This window comes from Acomys russatus, chromosome 24, assembly GCF_903995435.1.
Source record: "Acomys russatus chromosome 24, mAcoRus1.1, whole genome shotgun sequence".
NCBI classification, from domain to species: domain Eukaryota; kingdom Metazoa; phylum Chordata; class Mammalia; order Rodentia; family Muridae; genus Acomys; species Acomys russatus.
In genome coordinates, this window is record NC_067160.1 from 59,453,787 (window position 1) to 59,471,659 (window position 17,873).

General features: G+C 54.0%; 2 protein-coding genes across 2 annotated transcripts in view; one reads left to right on the plus strand and one right to left on the minus strand.

Moving 5' to 3' along the window:
- Positions 1-13,987, plus strand: part of Adamtsl2 (ADAMTS like 2) — a 32,345-nt gene extending 18,358 nt beyond the window's left edge. Inside the window, exons 12-19 of the mRNA XM_051166348.1 lie at positions 3,698-3,795; positions 6,686-6,812; positions 7,890-8,103; positions 8,188-8,343; positions 8,938-9,108; positions 9,806-9,982; positions 12,536-12,680; positions 13,370-13,987. Of these exons, the coding sequence (XP_051022305.1) occupies positions 3,698-3,795; positions 6,686-6,812; positions 7,890-8,103; positions 8,188-8,343; positions 8,938-9,108; positions 9,806-9,982; positions 12,536-12,680; positions 13,370-13,488 (1,207 nt within the window). The 3' untranslated portion in view covers positions 13,489-13,987. The remainder of the gene's footprint in view (positions 1-3,697; positions 3,796-6,685; positions 6,813-7,889; positions 8,104-8,187; positions 8,344-8,937; positions 9,109-9,805; positions 9,983-12,535; positions 12,681-13,369) is intronic.
- A 2,188-nt stretch (positions 13,988-16,175) lies between these two features.
- Positions 16,176-17,873, minus strand: part of Fam163b (family with sequence similarity 163 member B) — a 33,145-nt gene continuing 31,447 nt past the window's right edge. Inside the window, exon 3 of the mRNA XM_051166669.1 lies at positions 16,176-17,770. Coding sequence (XP_051022626.1) covers positions 17,360-17,770 — 411 coding nt within the window. The 3' untranslated portion in view covers positions 16,176-17,359. The remainder of the gene's footprint in view (positions 17,771-17,873) is intronic.

Sequence of the window (17,873 nt, forward strand, 5' to 3'; positions counted from 1 at the left end):
ATCTCCAGGAACTAACATGATTTCTCAGGTGCCTGGCTTGGGTAAACACCTAGGACCAGAATCTTTAGCTTCTGGTGGTGGATGAGGAATGAAGATAGGAGCTAGCCTACTGGTTTTGTTTGGTTTCCTGGGAATCCACTCAAAACCTTGAGCTGACCCCTAGCCAGCTAAAGGGAGGCTGAGTTCTGAGATTGGGATAGGGGTTGATGGAAGATATGACAGTCACTTCTTTTTTTTCAGGACAGGGTTTCTCTGTGTAGCCTTGACTGTCCTGGACTCACTTTGTAGACCAGGTTGGCCTCGAACTCACAGTGATCCACCTGCCTCTGCCTCCCGAGTGCTGGGATTAAAGGCATGCACCACCACCCCCGGCATGACAGTCACTCTTAAGGTAGCAGGGTTTAGGTCACCTCTCCCACGTTTCTAGGATCCGAGGGTGGTAAAGCTGAAGGATCTGGCGCTGCCTCTCCTCTCACACCATCTTCTGAGGCCTCTCCTCTCACACCGTCTTCTGAGGCCTCTCCAAGGGATGGGGTGCATGCCAGGGACCCCGCTGATGAGCTCTGGCTAGATGGGATGGGATGCTTGCTCTCCTCTCTTAGGGCTACACATGGCTGGCCACTTACTTGGCACTGTCAAAGCTTCTAGGGGCATCTGCCTAGTTTGGGGGACCCAGTGGCTGGCAATGCACGAGGAGCTTTACCCTGGGGCACAGGGCTGGAGTGTGAGAGAAGTCACAGGCAGTGGACCAGCCACTCAGCTGCCAGCTCTCTGGATCTTCCTTTGGGACAACAGGGATGATGATGGTGTATTCACATGTGATGCTCAACAAAGGCTCCAGGGACAGATGCTCCTAGTCAGTCACGGAGTCTCCAAGGCATAGGGGAAGCTTCCCAGGACCCGCAGCCCTAATGATGACCAATGACTAACACAGTGTTCTATGTAGGTGTATCAGGTGGCACAAAGATCTTCTCCTTTATTTGGCTGTGACATGGGCCATGTAGGTGACTATGTGGTAGAGCGAAAGAGCAGGTCACTCCATGGGAGTTGGATACATCCATATTCTCTTCCAGGCCTCAGTTTCCCCGTGTGTCAGAGGCCTGCCTGGTGGTTCAGCAATGTGATGCTTCCCAGGCCAAACTCACATTCAAGCTGTTGAGAGCAGGCTAGGACATAAATAGGCACCTTCATGTTGCCTGGATCAAGACTTAAGGACTGATTCCCCCCCCCCCCCCCCCCCCCCGAGAGGATTGGCTTGTTCTGAATGGGTGCTCTAAGTGTGTCTCACTGGAGTCCCCATGGTCCAGAATCCTTAAGCCACATTTCAAAGTGTCTGTCTGTTCTTACCCTGACCCTTCTCCCGGTGGGACATACTGGATTCCCAGAGTCAGTCATTAAAACAGGTTGTCAGCACTCAGAAAAGGGCAGCCTAGGGAGATGCCCAACCGGCTGCCATCAAAGGATGCTGCTGGTGGGGACCAAAGATGGTCTGGGGAGATAACGGACTGAGGGAGGCCGTGGGGGAAACCACCAAGCCGAAATAGCCACATCTCGGCGTGTTGTCCAAACACAGGAAGTCGAGTCTGCCCTGGGAGCGGGTGAAATCAAAGGGGCAGCTCAAGAAAGGAAGGGCTATTTTCATCTTCTAGAGAGGCTTCAAACAATCCCGGGAGGGGCTGTCACCAGACACTTTGGGAACAGGCGTCTGGGATGCAGAGGCACACATCCCCCCTCTGAAGCCTGGAGCGGGATAGGAAGAGAATTTCTGGTTCATTTATAAACAAACACAGTCATTTCAGAGCTTGTGTTCTCTGGGGATTTCAGGAGCCTGTGTCCTGCCAGGCACTGGGCAAAACCCCAAAAACAGTGGCCACCGGTATCTTGGAAACCATCCTGACCGAGGGCAGGGCCCTTCCATATTGGGGTGGTGATGGTTTCCAGAGTGTGGGGCTTCTTGCTGCACCTTCCAGCAAGCAAGCCCGATGATGGGCGCTGCACCGCGATTCATGCAGCACCCAGCACCCCACACGTGCTGGAGAGTGGGTGTAGACAGCCCCTCCAGAAATACCTTTAGGGCTTAAAATCCAAAGGGTTATTTTGAACCTGGCGGCTAGCTCTCGAGTTAGGGATGAGTCATGCAGGCTGTGGCTGGAGTGTGTAATTATGTAAAGATGGAGGCTTCTACACCAAACGCATCTTCTCTTTGTGTTATTGGGAGGAATTTAAGGCTGCAGAAGGCCGTGGAGGTGAGGGGGAGGGGTACCGGTGGCTCAGTGTTGTCCGGTTCAAGTCTTAGGGACTGGTTCTTTTCACCCAATCTTTCCCCCTGAGACTTTGTTCTTTAAGTGGGTCCCACTGGGAACTCAGAAAAGGATCCTTTGCTTTGAGATGCCCCGTGTTAAAGTTTTGTTTGTAATCAGGGGGCAGGGCAGAGCTTCCCTGGCACAGAACCCAGCTCAAGGGTTGGTTTGAAACCCCAGGAGAGGTGGCCCAGGCCCTAGTCTTCCTCCTTTCTGCCTCCACCCTCTCCTGAGAATTTATAGACTCACATCAGTAAACTCATGACTGAGGCTCCTGTTGGGAGATCATTTCCTCGGTTCTCAGAGCGTGACATGCTATCAGGGTAGCATTCATCCCCAAAGCACTCTCTTGGGAAACATGAGCCAATCAGAGCAGAACACAGGCGCAGTTCTCACCCACTTGACTAACAGCCCTGACAGATGTCTCTACCACAGATTCAGCCAGAATGGCATTCAGAATGTAATGGCCTATAACACCCACAATCCTCCAGTGACTGTGGTCCCCAGGAAAGAGTCTGGTCCTTTTTAAGTCCTGTGAAGCCCTTAGCTAGCCCCTCTTAGTTCTGAGGAAAGTAGAGTCTGCCAGAGGGAGCTGCTGTGATGGGGTTGCCTCCTTAACTGCTCCTCTTGGCTCTGGGGGCCATGAGACTCAGGAGCTGGGCTCTTATTTGAGTGGCTAGGTCTTGAAGCCACCTAGGGCGGAGGTAAGTGCAGCAGCCACTTCCTCCCCCTGCAGAGTCCCAAATAGCCTGCCCAGGGGGTGTTGAGGCTGCTTCAAAGAAGCTAGCAGTCCTAACAATACTTGGCTATGGCCACCAGAGTTCTGGCCAAGAATTGTAGCTGTTAGCTGCCTGGCCCCTAGCGCGCCTCTTCCTGTCAGCTGGCTTGTGCAACCATCACTGACCTGAGCTGCAGTATGGAACCAGACCCCTCTCCCTACTGCTGCTGGGCTTTGTGAATTTGAACATTGGAAGCTGAATGGTTGGTGTCCCCCATTCATCAGAGCCCCAGCTGAGGGAGGCAGCCAGGGAAAACTCTGGAACGTCTCAGCCTCTGAGGGTCTCCTGAGATTCCTTCTCCAGTGCGAGGAAGGAATCTGCCGGCCTATGTAAGATGTAGTGAGAGACCTGTGAGAAAAAGAACAGGGTGCCTCCATGCAGCCTGTTTAGGTTCTGAAATGGGAAATGCCTGTGTCTGCTCAGAGCCGACATGGATGTCTTCTTTTCTGTTCCAGAGGGTAGGGACCCCGGTCTTCAGTAAAGGGTACTGGCTGGAGCCCAGGAAAGTGTGTCTGTCTTTAAGGAGAGTAAATCCTCAGAGGGAGACCCAATCACATGAGAGTGAAGCCCAGAAGCAGCCAGCTCCCTTACTACATCCTCTGTTTGGTTGTGTTTCAGGACCAGACCCAAGGCGCGCAAACAAGGTGTGAGCCCAGCTGACATGTACCGGTGGAAGCTCTCATCTCACGAGCCCTGCAGTGCCACGTGCACCACAGGTACTGAGCCTGGGCCACTTTCTCTGGGTCGCCTTTTTAGCTGGAGGCTCACGCATACACTTGCAGTCCCAAGCCACTCCAGGAACCTTGTCTGCCTTCTTGATCTGGGAGGTAGTATGGGATGGCAGGAGTTGGTGTGTGTGTGTGTGGGGGGGGGGGTCACAAAAGCATCCTTGTTCCCATGGCGTACTGGACAGCAATCAGGTCCAGGCCCCTCTGGTGAGCCCTAGTTATTCTCTGACATCTCAGGAGAGGGACTCCTCAAAGTGAAGACGGAGACCTTTCATCTTTGAGGTTCTGCCCATGCTGGCCCTGTCCCCAAACACATAATGATGCCCTGTCCATAACAATTTGGAAGCAAAAATACAAGTTGTGGTGTGGGAGCATTTGAAGCATACTGGCTACTGTATGAGACCCCAAGCTCCCATGGAATTTCTACTGCTCTCTAGCTGTGACTAGAATGTACCATGGCAAAGTGCTTGTTGGATAAATAGGAAGAAACCACCTGCCTGGCCCACACTCAGCCAGTAAGAACCACTGATACAGCCCTGCTGAGGGGCTCTGGGACAAGGCTGAAGCTGTGCCAAGGCCAGGAACGGCCAGTCCACTGGCTCCAGCAGATAGATAAACCTTGTGACCTGTCTTCCATAGGGACTGATCATCAGGACCAAACTTGATGGCAGACGCTGTGGGTTTGGGCATGCTAAGGATCCTTCTGGCCATCCCGGCAATGGGACATCCTATGTGTTGTGACTGTGGAAACATTCTGGAGGCCGGGGAGGTGACATCACTTGAGATGTCTCCAGGTTGAGGTGGCTTTGGTGGCAAGGGGCCTGATAAATGAGCCCTGGTAGGTGACGTTTGCAGGGAGAAGAACATGACACCATTATCTTTCAACACTTAGACAGTGGCTAGGCCAGGGAGCATGCCTGTTCTATGTGGCTCAAAGTGCAGAGCGGGACACAGGAAGAAAGGGACTAGGTAGGACAGGAAAGGGACTAGGGAAGTTATGCGCTCTGCTTAGACAGGGATGTCAGAAGTAGAGAGGCTCCTGTCACCTGAGGAGGCACAGACCCAACTGAGCGACACTGGCAGAAAGGAAAGAGGAGGCTCTACACTGTGGATGATTCACCTCCTCAGCTCCTTCTGGCCGAACCTCACTAGGGAAGGCACTGCTCTTCGCAGGCCTACATTTTGATGTCTACAACCACAACCAAGCTGAAGGAGTGAGGCCAGGGCGTGTGGGTTTTGCCAGCTGTGGATGCACACAATGTCTGCAGATGTTCTGGAGAGAGTCCTGGTGAACCCACTTCTCTCCCGTTTCCCTCATGCTGAGACCTGTTCTTGAAGGTATGCTGGGTTGCAGGGCCCTGCCTTCTCTGCACTCTGAAACCCCCGCCACTGTGAGGATCTTAGGTTTTTTTTTTTTTTCTTTTGGAACAGCAATGTTGTCAGGTGGTCTTGGACTTAGCTTGGGACTCAGGGTATGGCTTCTAGACTGTCGCTGGGTCCCCCGGGTCCCAACAAAGCTTCCCAGGAGCAAAGGGTAGGCTTGTTACTGAGGCTGGACATCCGGTCTGGTAGGTTTCACGGATCAGGGCTCAAAATGCACTTAAGCTCAAGGCAAGGGCTCTGTGGTTTAGAGGTGTTGAGATGGTCCCCACTCAGGACAGGTGTAAGGAAAAGGTGCCCAGAAAAATGACATCTTGATTTTGTAGCCTTTCCGGAAATTTCCCATTCTGGAAATGAGCAATCTGGGTTCATGACAAATCTGGTAGCCCTGCTAGGTGGGATTTGAATTTTCTTCTGTGTGCTTCCATTCCATGATGTCAAACCAACCCATAACCAGGTACTTGGGGGCAGCTACACAAGTCCCCAGCCCTGTCTGTATGTTCCTGGGGTCCCAGAGCTAGTGTCTCTGAGGCCTGAAATGTTCCAAGCAGACCTGGCCAGGAAGCTGCCTCCTCCTCCAGCAGGCTGAAGGCTGCACAGCCCAGCACTGGCAGGAGAGAAACCAGTAATTGCAGCCTGGCTTGGCCCTCATGGAAAACAAAACAAAACAAAACAAAACAAAACACATGTATGGTTCCTTCCCAGAATTCATGGTTCTGCCCAGGACTGGGGTTTGGAGCAGCAGAGGCCACTGGGGCTCAGACACCCCTGGGAAGGTAGACACACTAAAAACTCTGAGAGCTTCTTTCATACACAGCTCCACATTGGCTTTGCCCAGCAAAGCACAAGCCTGCCTCATTGCATTCCAGAGCAGGAGGTGCTCACACTCTAGAGAGCCCACTCACAGGCTTGCTCTTAGCTGTAGGAAGTAGGTCCAAGGAGGAAGAAAAGAAGGTGTGGCCAGGGACTGACTATATATGGTTAAACGAAGGCTGGTCTTGTGTGTGTGTATGTGACCCTCCTTATCCCCTTGGTATTTTAAAACTCAGGAATCTCAGAAAAGCCCACACAGATAGTTAAAGGCATTAGGAGGTACCTGGTGGGAGACTTTTAGTAAGTCTGGGGCCAGGGCTGTCATACTGCCATGGTTTGGTTTTTCAACCTGCTTACCTGTTCATCTGCCACAAATGGGATTTGTCAGACAAATACACATCAGGGTACCTGATTGTATCTGACTCAGTCTCTGTAAGGCCCGTCTAGGTTTCTGGCAGGTGATCTAGATGCCTGGGCTGCGCTGGAGGGTCTGGGCAAAGATGGAGACGCTGGCTTGCAGAGCTTGCCCAGCCCCAACTCTAGGCTTTTACCATCCCCAATGCAAGAAGCAGATCTCTGATCATGTGGCCTAGTCCAAGATCACAAAGCTCATCCATCTGCTGGCGTCCAAGGCATTCACTGTTAGCCACACAGTTTACAGACTCTTCTCTTACCCTGAATCTAGGAGTCATGTCCACATACGCCATGTGTGTTCGCTATGATGGCGTTGAAGTGGATGACAGCTACTGTGATGCCCTGACCCGTCCTGAGCCTGTCCATGAGTTCTGCGCTGGGAGGGAGTGCCAGCCCAGGTACCTGTCCCTGAGCACCAAGCTGGGTGTCAGAATAAGTGCGTGACTTCATGTGTATGTGTGTGTGTGCGTGTGTGCGCACGCATGTGTGTGTGTGTGTGTGTGTGTGTGTGTGTGTGTGTGTGTGTGTGTGTGTGTGTATGTGTTCACACTAGGGCTCTGGAGGAGCAGAGCAGGGCACATGGTGGGATGGTCACTAACCACTTTACACCATAGTTTTCCCCCACATTAGTCTCTATACTAGAGGCCTATCTTTGCACTGAGGCTCTCCTGTGCAACTAGGATCTTTATAAGCTAAGGAGTCCTCCCTGGGACATGAGTGGAGCATCATCTTTCTAGCCCCCATGTCTCTTATCTTGTCTTCAAGGCAGAGTAAGAGCTTGGGTGTCACTTCCACAGAGCTATGTATTTCTTGCTCCCCATCATGGTCACATTTCCTCTTTTCTTCTGGCTACCACATCTGGGCATTTGTTCCTTTCTGGAGAAACAAACAAACAAACAAAACAACAACAACACCAAAAACCAGATCCAGCTGGCCTGCGCTTGATTTAGAGTCTTCTCCAAGTGTGTCTTCTCAGAGGACCTGCATGGAGGGCACTCTGGTCTTTTTTAACCCCACTCAGTATAGGAGGTAGAGACAGGTGGTCATCCTGCACACTGGACAGGCCCGTCTCTGGGTAGAGAGCTAGAGTCATAACTTTGGTTCACTTCCACCTTTGCCTATGAAGAATCAGAATCCAGAGGGGCCAAAGTCACTTGTGTCACCCAACAGGGCAAGCGAGATCTGGGGCTCTAGGCCACTGGAGTATGAACCTGAAGGGCGTCAAGTGTGAAAGGCATGGGGGCAGGGGACAGAAAGGACAAAGGAAGAAGGTCTAGAGGTGAGGGTAGGTGATGGTGGCCAGGGTCCCTGAAGGCCATGGACACTTGTAGGATACTCACCCACTATTCCACTTAGTGTTATCTAACACAAGGCTATTATCGGCGCAGTCCTCACTGGTGGGCCTCACCTCCTTCCAGTCTCGTTTGGCCTGTGTGATTTGGGGCCACTGAGGGCTGTCCTCGCTCCTGAGGCAGGTGGGAGACCAGCAGCTGGAGCGAGTGCTCACGCACCTGTGGTGAGGGCCATCAGTTCCGCATCGTGCGCTGCTGGAAGATGCTGTCCCCTGGCTTTGACAGCTCCGTGTACAGTGACCTGTGTGAGGCCACAGAGGCCGTACGGCCCGAGGAGCGCAAGACGTGCCGAAACCCAGCCTGCGGGCCACAGTGGGAGATGTCGGAGTGGTCAGAGGTGAGCAGCTTACAGATGCTGGGGCGGCACCCGGTGCCTGAGAACAGATGCATCACGAAGCGTTTCACCCTGACTTCCTTGTAGTGCACAGCCAAGTGTGGGGAGCGCAGTGTCGTGACCAGAGACATCCGCTGCTCTGAGGACGAGAAGCTGTGTGACCCCAGCACCAGGCCTGTGGGAGAGAAAAACTGCACAGGGCCTCCCTGTGACCGCCAGTGGACTGTCTCAGACTGGGGACCGGTGAGGGGCAGGTTTAGGGTATGGGCTTGGTGACGGGACTCTGACCCCGAGGGCTGCTTTGCTATGCCTAAGTTTCCTCATCTATTTAGAGTAAAGACAGGAGAAGAATAAGAATATAATGACCTCCCATCCACTCTTTTAGGGACTCAAACCCCTGTCCAGAAACAAGAGTGGACATCACCACCCCATTAACGACCTCTCTGTCTCTACCCCTCCTGACTCCATCTCGCCTTGTCTCCGTTTCTCTCTGTCTGCATGCCTTTCCCTGTCTCTGTCTCTCTGCTGTTCCCTCCCTGTCTCTGTCTCCATCTGTCTCTCTGAACTGGAACAGAGCTGCTCATATGCAAGATTGGGTCCTCTCTGGTGGTGGGGCTTAGATGGCCTTTTGAGCTCTGCTTTTTTCTCTGTGTGTTTTGCACTGAGTGTGTTATTTCTGTAATTAGAACAGAAATGTTATTTTAAAAGTGGTTACTATGGCAAACTGTTTCCCCACACTGCCCTGGAAGCTGTTTCTCTTATTTGGGGATGATGCAGGTTGGGGCCTTGTGGGATGGCCCCTGCTTTCCTACCAGCCCCTGTTGCTCCCTCTTGCAGTGCAGTGGAAGCTGTGGGCAGGGCCGCACTATCCGACACGTGTACTGTAAGACCAGTGATGGACGGGTGGTCCCCGAGTCCCAGTGCCAGATGGAGACAAAGCCTCTGGCCATCCACCCCTGTGGGGACAAGAACTGCCCAGCACACTGGCTGGCTCAGGACTGGGAACGGGTGAGTACCCAGGAGCCTGTATAGGGCCTCTCCCTGGATCACAGAGGATGGGGGAGAGTTCGCCTGAGTGCCAATGGCCGGTCACAACGAAAAATTCATACCATGCTATGAAGAACATTTGACTAACAATTAATTTGGAAAAAAGCCAAAAAAGGAAGTACGAGCACTTCCTGTCTCTTCCCCCAGGGGTGTGTGCAGGTCCCCATGTCTTCTCACTGGGCCCTAGTAGACACAAAGGCAGAGACAGAGTATACTGGCTGCGTGCACTTTCAGCCCATGGATGCCTTGATGACCTTTTGCTCTCACGACCCATTTGTCTTCTGTCTCAACCTGTCATTGTCACCAAGTTACCATTTCAGACAGTTGCTCTCAGTCAATGGTTTCAGGCAGCCACTATTAACGAAATAATCTTGAGCCAAATTGCTTTCTGCAGAATTGATTTTGGCCTGATCATCCTTGGCCAAATTACATTAGCCAATTTGTTTCAAAACAGATGGTTTGGTGCCTAATTGCTTTTGATCAAATCTGGATGGGGCCGAATGGTTACCGAAGAGTTCTCAGCCAACCCCCCAGCTGCAAGTGTTTACTTAGACTTCCACCCAATATCGCTGACCAAACCTCGACCACCAGAGGTGCTGTGGTCAGGGTTCTGGTTCTCTGCTGCTGGCCACTGACCAATCTGTCTGGCCCTTCTCAGTGCAACACTACGTGTGGGCGTGGAGTGAAAAAGCGGTTGGTCCTCTGCATGGAGCTGGCCAACGGGAAGCCACAGATGCGCAGTGGCCCCGAGTGTGGGTTAGCCAGGAAGCCCCCTGAGGAAAGTACGTGCTTCGAGAGACCTTGCTTCAAGTGGTACACCAGCCCCTGGTCAGAGGTGAGTACCCAGAAAGCCCTAGAGGCTTTACACCAGGCCTGGGCTCTGATGCTGCCACAGAACATCCCTCTTGGCCCATGTCTGTCAAGCCTTCCTCTAAGCTTCAGTCATCCAGGGCGTTTGTCCCTGGATCCTTCTAGACCAGCTGGTGGGGAGCTAGCTGCCCAGAGGCATTTTCTGATCTTAGCCTGCTGTCCCTTCAACTCTTTTCGTGGGCCTGTCCGGGCCTGGTTACTTCTGACTTAAAACTGAGACTTGTAAGTTGTGTGTTTGGTAGCGTAATATGCTTGGTACTCTCTCAAGTGTCGCCCAATCCCTGGAGGACACAGAGGGTAAGATTGCCTGAGACACGGCTAAGGCGGGGGCATGAGATTTGTTACAGGTGGCAGGATGTGTGCCCTAGGTTAGGACACTGAGTCAGTGGGCAGAGCAGCAAGTTTAGCACGCTAGGCAGAATAGAGCCCAACTCTTATCTCTAATGCAAGAACAGAGCCCTTACCTGTTGTCACAGAGATAGCTGCAGGCAGCTGTGGCCCAGCACGTGTGCCCAAATCTCTCTTCTAATGGCGTTTATGGAAGGAATAAACTGAAGCTGAGAGAGCTTTCCAACCTGGGGCCAGAGTTTGAGGTGCGTTAGACATGGGGCCAGGAGTGCAGAGCAGGGAGACAGACTGAGGTGTGAGTAGCCTCAATCACAGGCTAGTGAGGGGCAGGCAGAGAGGCAGTGACTAGGAGGGTGGGTAGCTCCTTGTCTAGTCTCTGATTGACACAGCAGTAACCAAACCTCAGGTGCTCTTTATCTGCCTGAGAGGTCATGCCAGGCCTTGGGGCTTGCCAGCATCTTGAGCTTTCATAACATCCCAGAGGCAGTCACACCTAGATGTCAGTTATTGTTAATTCATGTTGACATCTACACACCATTTCCTCCTCCATGTCCACCCACAGGAAGGACCTGGGGGGGGCGGCTCAGAGCCATCTTTTAACATTCCTGGGCAAGCTGGGGCCAGAACTCCTGTGGCCAGCAGGGCAGCCCAGGTTTCCAGCTGCCTATGGTGTTGGGTCCCACATAGATCAACTCTGGATGCTTAGGAACACTGTGGAGTTCTAGAGTCGGGGGCAGGAGCCCAGAGCCTTCCTTTTGCTGTTCTATAGGACACATAGGTCCTCCCTGGGCTCATCTGCTGGAATGGGTGGGTCGCAAATCCAAGACTTGAAAGTCTAAGGACTCTGAGGGGTGAGACCCCAGTGGCTGCCCTTCTCATGCATGGGCTTGGGAACTCCAGGGTACACACACACACACACACACACACACACACACACACACACACACACACACATACACACTGAGGTGCCCACTACTAAGCAGCACCTTCAAGGTAAGAAGAAAGGAGGTATGGCTGCGATTGCCTAAAATGTGTGTGGCAGAGCTTGAGGACCAGCAAGCATCATTAGGGGAAGCAGGCAGAGATGCGCGTGCGTGTACACACACACACACACACACACACACACACACACACACACACACACACAAACACGTCTCTGGAGCGAAGGTCCCCTCTGAACTGAGTGAGCACAACTGGAGGTCTGGTCTCAGGGTAGCTGTGTGGCCAGGGCCTAGGAAGTCTGGGACTGTGTTGGACAATGGGAAGGGGGGAGAAGGAATAAGGAGAAGCCCTGAGCCCTGAGGGAGGGCTTCTTCCCATATGATGAGATAGCAGGAGCAGGATGGAGTACGTGAGTGGTGGACATGTGGGAGTCTGTCCTTCCTGCCCCTGGCTCCGGCAGTGCCCTTCTCTGTAGCTGCTCCCTCAGGAGGCATCGACTCAGAGGTTTTTTTCATTCCCAGGGACAGAGGAGCACATACCAGGATCTGCCAGGAACCCAGGGGCTTCTGCAAAGGCAGGGTGTCCTCTGTGCCTGTGCCAAGCTAGCCTCTCCTCTCCTCAGGGTGGGTGAGCAGGGAGGTGGCCACGTGCCAGCCATCATCAGCTCCTCTGTGTCTGGTAACCAGACAAGGGGTGAGCCTGGGGTGGGGGGGCCTCCCCATACCTCAGGCCCCAGGCATGCCTGGGTAATGTGGGGTCACCACATCAGGGAACCACTGCCTGAGGGATCTTGGCAGGGGAATAGCAGGGTAATTGGGATCAGCAGATGTCCCTGATATTCTGGGTAGCTCGGGCTTTCAGAGGGAAACATCTGGACTCAGAGTGACGGCTCTGGAAGTTACATTGATTGGCCAATGGCAAACTCTCTGTGTCACTAATCTGGGACAGATGGAACCTGAGCATCCGGCAGGTCAGGTCGTAGTCGGCACAGGAGAGGCCACCCTCTCACTGCAAAGCTGAGAAAACTGAGGCAGAGAAGCCAGACAATGCCTTTCACCCACTTACCTCTACTCAGCCCCAACCCAAGGGGCTGCTGTGTCCTGGCTAGCCTGTGGGACGGTTAGGGTGCAGAAGACATAGTGCTGAGTGATGGGGTTTCCTGTCTTTGTCCCTATGGGGAGCCTTATGACACACCTATTTGTCTGTCTGTCTGCCTGTCCCACACCAGTGCACCAAGACATGCGGCGTGGGTGTGAGGATGCGAGACGTGAAGTGTTACCAGGGAACCGACATTGTCCGCGGCTGTGACCCACTGGTGAAGCCTGTTGGCAGACAAGCCTGTGACCTGCAGCCATGTCCCACAGAGCCCCCGGGTGAGAAGGAAGAGGCTGGGCACAGGGCGGGAGCTGGCTAGAGTGGGGGGGGGCACATCCAGGGGCTGGGGGGACCAACAGGCATCAGCTGGGAAGCAGCTAGAGAGACCCATAGGTGTGTCCACAGGAGAGGACCTGTGTCTTGGAAAAAGCACTGACTTGAAGTGTGGTTGGGAAGCTGTGGGACCAGGGACCGAGATGACCCAGCCTGAACCTCAGGTACTGACTGCCAGGAGCCAGGGAGGTCTCACGCATGGTCTCTGGCTTGGGTACCTGGAAAGACAGACAAGGACAAGGCCCGGTCTCCAAAGCAGATGCCAAGTGCTGGGGCAGCTGGATTCTACCTTGAAGGTGTTTGGACTTTTCAGAGGAGGTCAAGGATTCCCCCAAATCCTAGGGTTTTACCCCTCAGGTGATCAAATCAAATCACTTAGTGGGATCCATATTTTCCTGGAGAGAGACTTGGATTAGGAAAGGGGTGGCTGTGACATAGAACAGGTGAGCTGTAGCAGCTGGGGTCCTCTGGATCTTATTCTGTTGACCTGCTCATAGTGTGCCTGCTGGGCTACCCCTAGTGAGACCCTACCTTTTGGGGAGATAATGTGGCAAGAGTTGGGGATCCCGGGAGCTGTTCCTCTTTGGTCTTCTGGCATTTCATCCTTCCTTCTTGTACTGTGTCCCATCCCCAGATGACAGCTGCCAGGACCAGCCGGGCACCAACTGCGCACTGGCCATCAAAGTGAACCTCTGTGGCCACTGGTACTACAGCAAAGCTTGCTGCCATTCCTGCAGGACTCCCCATTCCTAGCTGGTGCTATAACCCTGAGACGTGAGCACGCCATCCTGGGGGCTCTCTTTGGACAGCCACCCTCCAGGGGACTCTGGGCTGTTGAAGATGTGACACAAAGTATAACTGACAAGAAGGGACTTTGACACTGTGGCCTTGTCTCTGCCTCAGCGGAGAGCCTCCAGTGGTCATGGGCCCCTTCTCAGATGGAGCCACCCTGCTGCAGGAAGTTGTACATTTACTCCCAGGAGCCTGTGTCTGTGCCCACCCCGGAAGGCCCAGAGCCCAGAAACCAGAGTAGGCAGTACCTGCCCATTTTCCAGGCCCTTCTCTGAGGTGGCAGAACCCACTCAAGTTGACTTTCAGATGACCCAGGAAGGAAAGAGTATCCTTTCTTTGCCTGTCTTGGGTGAGGAGCGGCCTTGGGTCAGCTGAGGAGCCCAGGCTGTCTTGTTTCTGGAAGTATTGAAGGAAGCCTTCCTAAGGCATTAGTGCCACTGTGTCTCCCCTTCTGGAGTTCCTGTGCATGGGATGGGATGGGATGGCCCATCCTGTGGATGGGAGGGATGGTCCTTGTCCCTGCGGTGTCCCTGCCAGCCTCCTCACTACTTACTGGTGCATTTTAATAAAGTGACTGTATTTATGACAGCATGATGGGGTTTCAGTCACTTTGGGCAGAAGTGGTGGGCAGCCCTGGGCCTTTGAGGCTGTGTGGAGTTCTTTGCAGGTGCAGGGGTGGGTAAGAACAGGGCAGAGCTGTCCACAAAGTAGACAAAAGGCAACCAGAAAGAGCAAGGAGTGTACAGGGAGAGGCTCTGGGGGCAGCAGGACAGCATTGTGGTAGTAACTGGCATGAATCTCCAGGTGTTTTTGTTTTTGTTTTTGTTTTTAGCTGTCCTGGGTCTGGGGCTCACGGCCAGCATGGAACACAGGCCTAGAGGAATGCTGGGGCGGGCACAGGGAAGAGGAAAGCTAGAAGATACAGGACAGGGCCACCAAGGGCACTGGCCACTGTGGGCTCAGGTGTCACGTAAGGTCATCCACTTCTGTCAAGGACCATCCGCAGGGCCATGAACACAGCTTCCCACATCACGGTGGCTTCTTGTGGCTGCAGAGACACAGGGGCCTGCAGGGGAGGGGTGCTGCTTCAGACTGCCTTCTCTTGAGTGAAAGAGAGTGGGAAACAGTGCACATAAGCACACATCCACGTGCACAGACACAGACGCACGCACACACACACACACACACACACACACACACACACTGGCACCCAGGGAGGCAGGGAGGACAGGGCTGAGTATGAGATGGCCACAGTCAGTTAGTCTCAGCACCCTGCAGGAGTCCTTTGGACCCAGGTAGTAGGGAGCCTGGTGGCTGCCTCCTGTGCTTTGGGGTCAGTCTGCCCCAGGGCAGATCTGCCCAAAAGCTCTGTTCCTGAAGGGCTTCAGGTTTGGGGGGAAACTGAGGCAGTGACACAGCCCAGGGCATCGTTGCTTCTATGTATGCTTGTACCACAGGGGATGAATTGGGATAGCTGTTCCTGGAGATCTTATTTTAGTGCCCCAAATCCAGAAGTTGGCTCTTTGGGAGGCGGTTGTGCTTCAGGTCACTTGTTGGGCTCAGACATAACAGTGTCCTTGTGCCTCAGGAGCTGGGGCCTCTGCCACCAAAGTCCTTCCTGTACCTCTCTTCCAGGCTTCTTCCCTTCCTCATCTCCCCCTCTCTACTTCATCCTATACTCCTTCCTATTGGCCTTCCGTGTGCTCCTATGCCAGGTTCTGTGTCAGGTATGCCACCAGCACTGGCTAATTTTCATCTCTCTGAGGTGGCTATCATGAGTGTCCTGCTATGCTGATGTAACCTCTCAGACAGTCAGCCACTTGTCCTGGTTAACAGCAGTCATGGAAGCCACAGGGGGGCACTGGAAGACAAAGGCGGCTTGTTATGATGCCCTGCCTGGCTGAAAGCTGCTCCCAGCCCCTCTGGGTAGAGCTGGAGCCCAGCAGCTTGGCCTGGGAAGGTGGACTCTGGTTCCAGGCAGGGTCTACGCTGGAAGGTGCCCTGTAAACTGGACAGACAAACAGCCATGCACCATGCTATGGGAAACAAATTTATTGGCTTTTACTTTTTTCAGGGTGCTGTGTGGGTCCCTGGCGGATCTCATGGTGGTGCTGAGTGAGTGGCAGGGATAGATGCTTAATTCACTTGGAAGACGTCTATGGATCTATACAGAGATGGTGGAGGTTTAAAAAAAAAAAGAAAGAAAGAAAGAAAAAAGAAAGGGGGGATAGGAGGAAAAGACGGAACAACCCAGCACACCCCTCCCTACCTCACCCATACCCCAAGCAATGCAAGGGACAGATGCCACAGGAGGAGTGAGACAAAGGAAGTAGAGAGGAAAGGACAGGCTGAGGACTTCTGTGATTCTAAGGATGGGGTCTGTTAGCTAGACCAGGATGAGGCAGGAAAAAGAACAGGAGAAAAGTTCAGAATGCCAAAAACAGCAGACGCTCACTAGCATGGTTCAGCTGCCTGTGGTAAATGTGCAGGGCCCTGCTGTGGTACCTGGCTGAGGGATGGCCACTGTCCCATAGGAAGGCACCTTCACGGGGGAACTTGCTCCCCTCTGGAGCTCCGTGGCAGGGCCTGGGGGATGAAAGAAGTCCCCAAAGGGACTCTTGAGGCTAGGCTGCCAAGAACAGTGCTTCTTTCGGAGCAGAGAACTACACTCCGGATGGCTAGGGTCCTAGGCTTGGGGCACCTTCAAGGGGTGGTCACCTGACACCAATTCCTCTGCCAGTTGAGGACCTGGAGCAGCATGGGTAGAGATGAGGCTTCCGCACAGGGGTGGCGAGCTCTGGCTGGCTGGGCCTGGGGTCTCGTTTCAAGCAGGAGACACGAAGTGTATGGTCTATAGCTCGGCTTCCCCCACTGAGGGACTAGAGTTCAAAGGGCTTTCGTCAGCCAGCCCCCCACCCCCAAACTACATAGATGGGGAGGCAAGCCCATGGGTAGAATGACCTAAGAGTCACGGCAAGTTGACATGTAAGACCCACTAGTGCACAGCAGGGCCACCTCCAGCACCTCAGCAACCTCGCTGGATTGTGTCTGTCGGTTGCCTGGGTTTAGGGCTAAGCGCTGGATGTGTACGTTTTAGTGTCAACCCTCCCAGTGTCCTCTGTGGCTGTGCTTCCTCTCTCAACCAAAAGCAGATCGGGACAGAGCAAGCATCCAAGAGCACTGCTGTCTCCTAAAGTCTCCCTTCTGTAGGGAGGAGTCTTGTCCATCTTCAGGGAGGCCAGAGCAACGAGCATCTCAAGCTTGGGGCAGAGGCTCGGCACCTAGGTTCAGGAGTGTGAGACAGACGGGCTGGGAGAAGGAACGGAGAGAGGGTAGGGAGAGGGATGGGAAAGGAACAGAATATTTATTCCGTCCACAGTCTCTAAGGAAGGTTCGTGCTTGTAGAGCCACTGGCAGCCAGTGAGGCCTGTGCTCCGTTGAGCAGGTAGGAAGGCCAAGGCCTGGTGAGGGAGTGACGGGCTAAGACCATGAAGCCAGAGACAGACAAGTTGCTGGAGTTGGCCTTACCCACCCTCTCACTTCCTGGAAGCAGGACCTGGCCCCTGTGCTCCAACACAGCCTTACCTTACCCTCCTATCCCTGCCTCCCTTCTTGAGCCAGCCGTCCCTACCCACAACTGCCAGATCTGGTTCATTGGGCTTTATCCCTGTAGAGGGCCTGGGGGTTCCCCACGCCTGGAGCCCCCAGGACAGGGACGCAGGGAAGACTTGACTGAGCAGAGGTCTGGGCTTGGGGCCAGGGTATGCCATGGGGATCGTGCCATGATCTCAGGACCCTCCAGAGCTGGGTGCCCCGGCAGGATGGAGGCCTGTCACACATCGGTGCTTACGCTGCGGCTTCTGGAAAAGGCCTCACGCATGGCGGAGAGGCGGTTAGGGTTGAGCGCCTGCAGGCCCCCGAAGCTTGTAGGGGGCAGCTCCATGTCCTCCTGGCTGATGCTTTTGTAGGCCACGCGGCCCCCACCGTTGCGCACACCCTCAAATTCGTCGTCCTCTGGCTCCTGCAGGAAGAAGGTGGGCGGCTCGTAGTGTGAGCAGCTGCGGCAGAGGGCACGGGCCTGTGGGGACTTTTGGCTGAAAGAGGTGGCAGCAGCTGGATAGAGAGCAGGCCCGTTGGTCAACACAAGGTTGCGGTTGGAATGCAGGGGCGGCAGCTGTGAGTGCACAGCGAAGTCGGGCTCCTCCTCGTCCTCCTCCGATTCGTCCTTCTTGCAGCAGTAATACTGTGGGCAGAGGGCCAGGTGACTACAGTGCACTTCCCACCAACGTCAACTGAGGGTGGCCCTCAAGAGTTGAAGGTGCCTCTGCCCAGGCACCTCCGCCTAC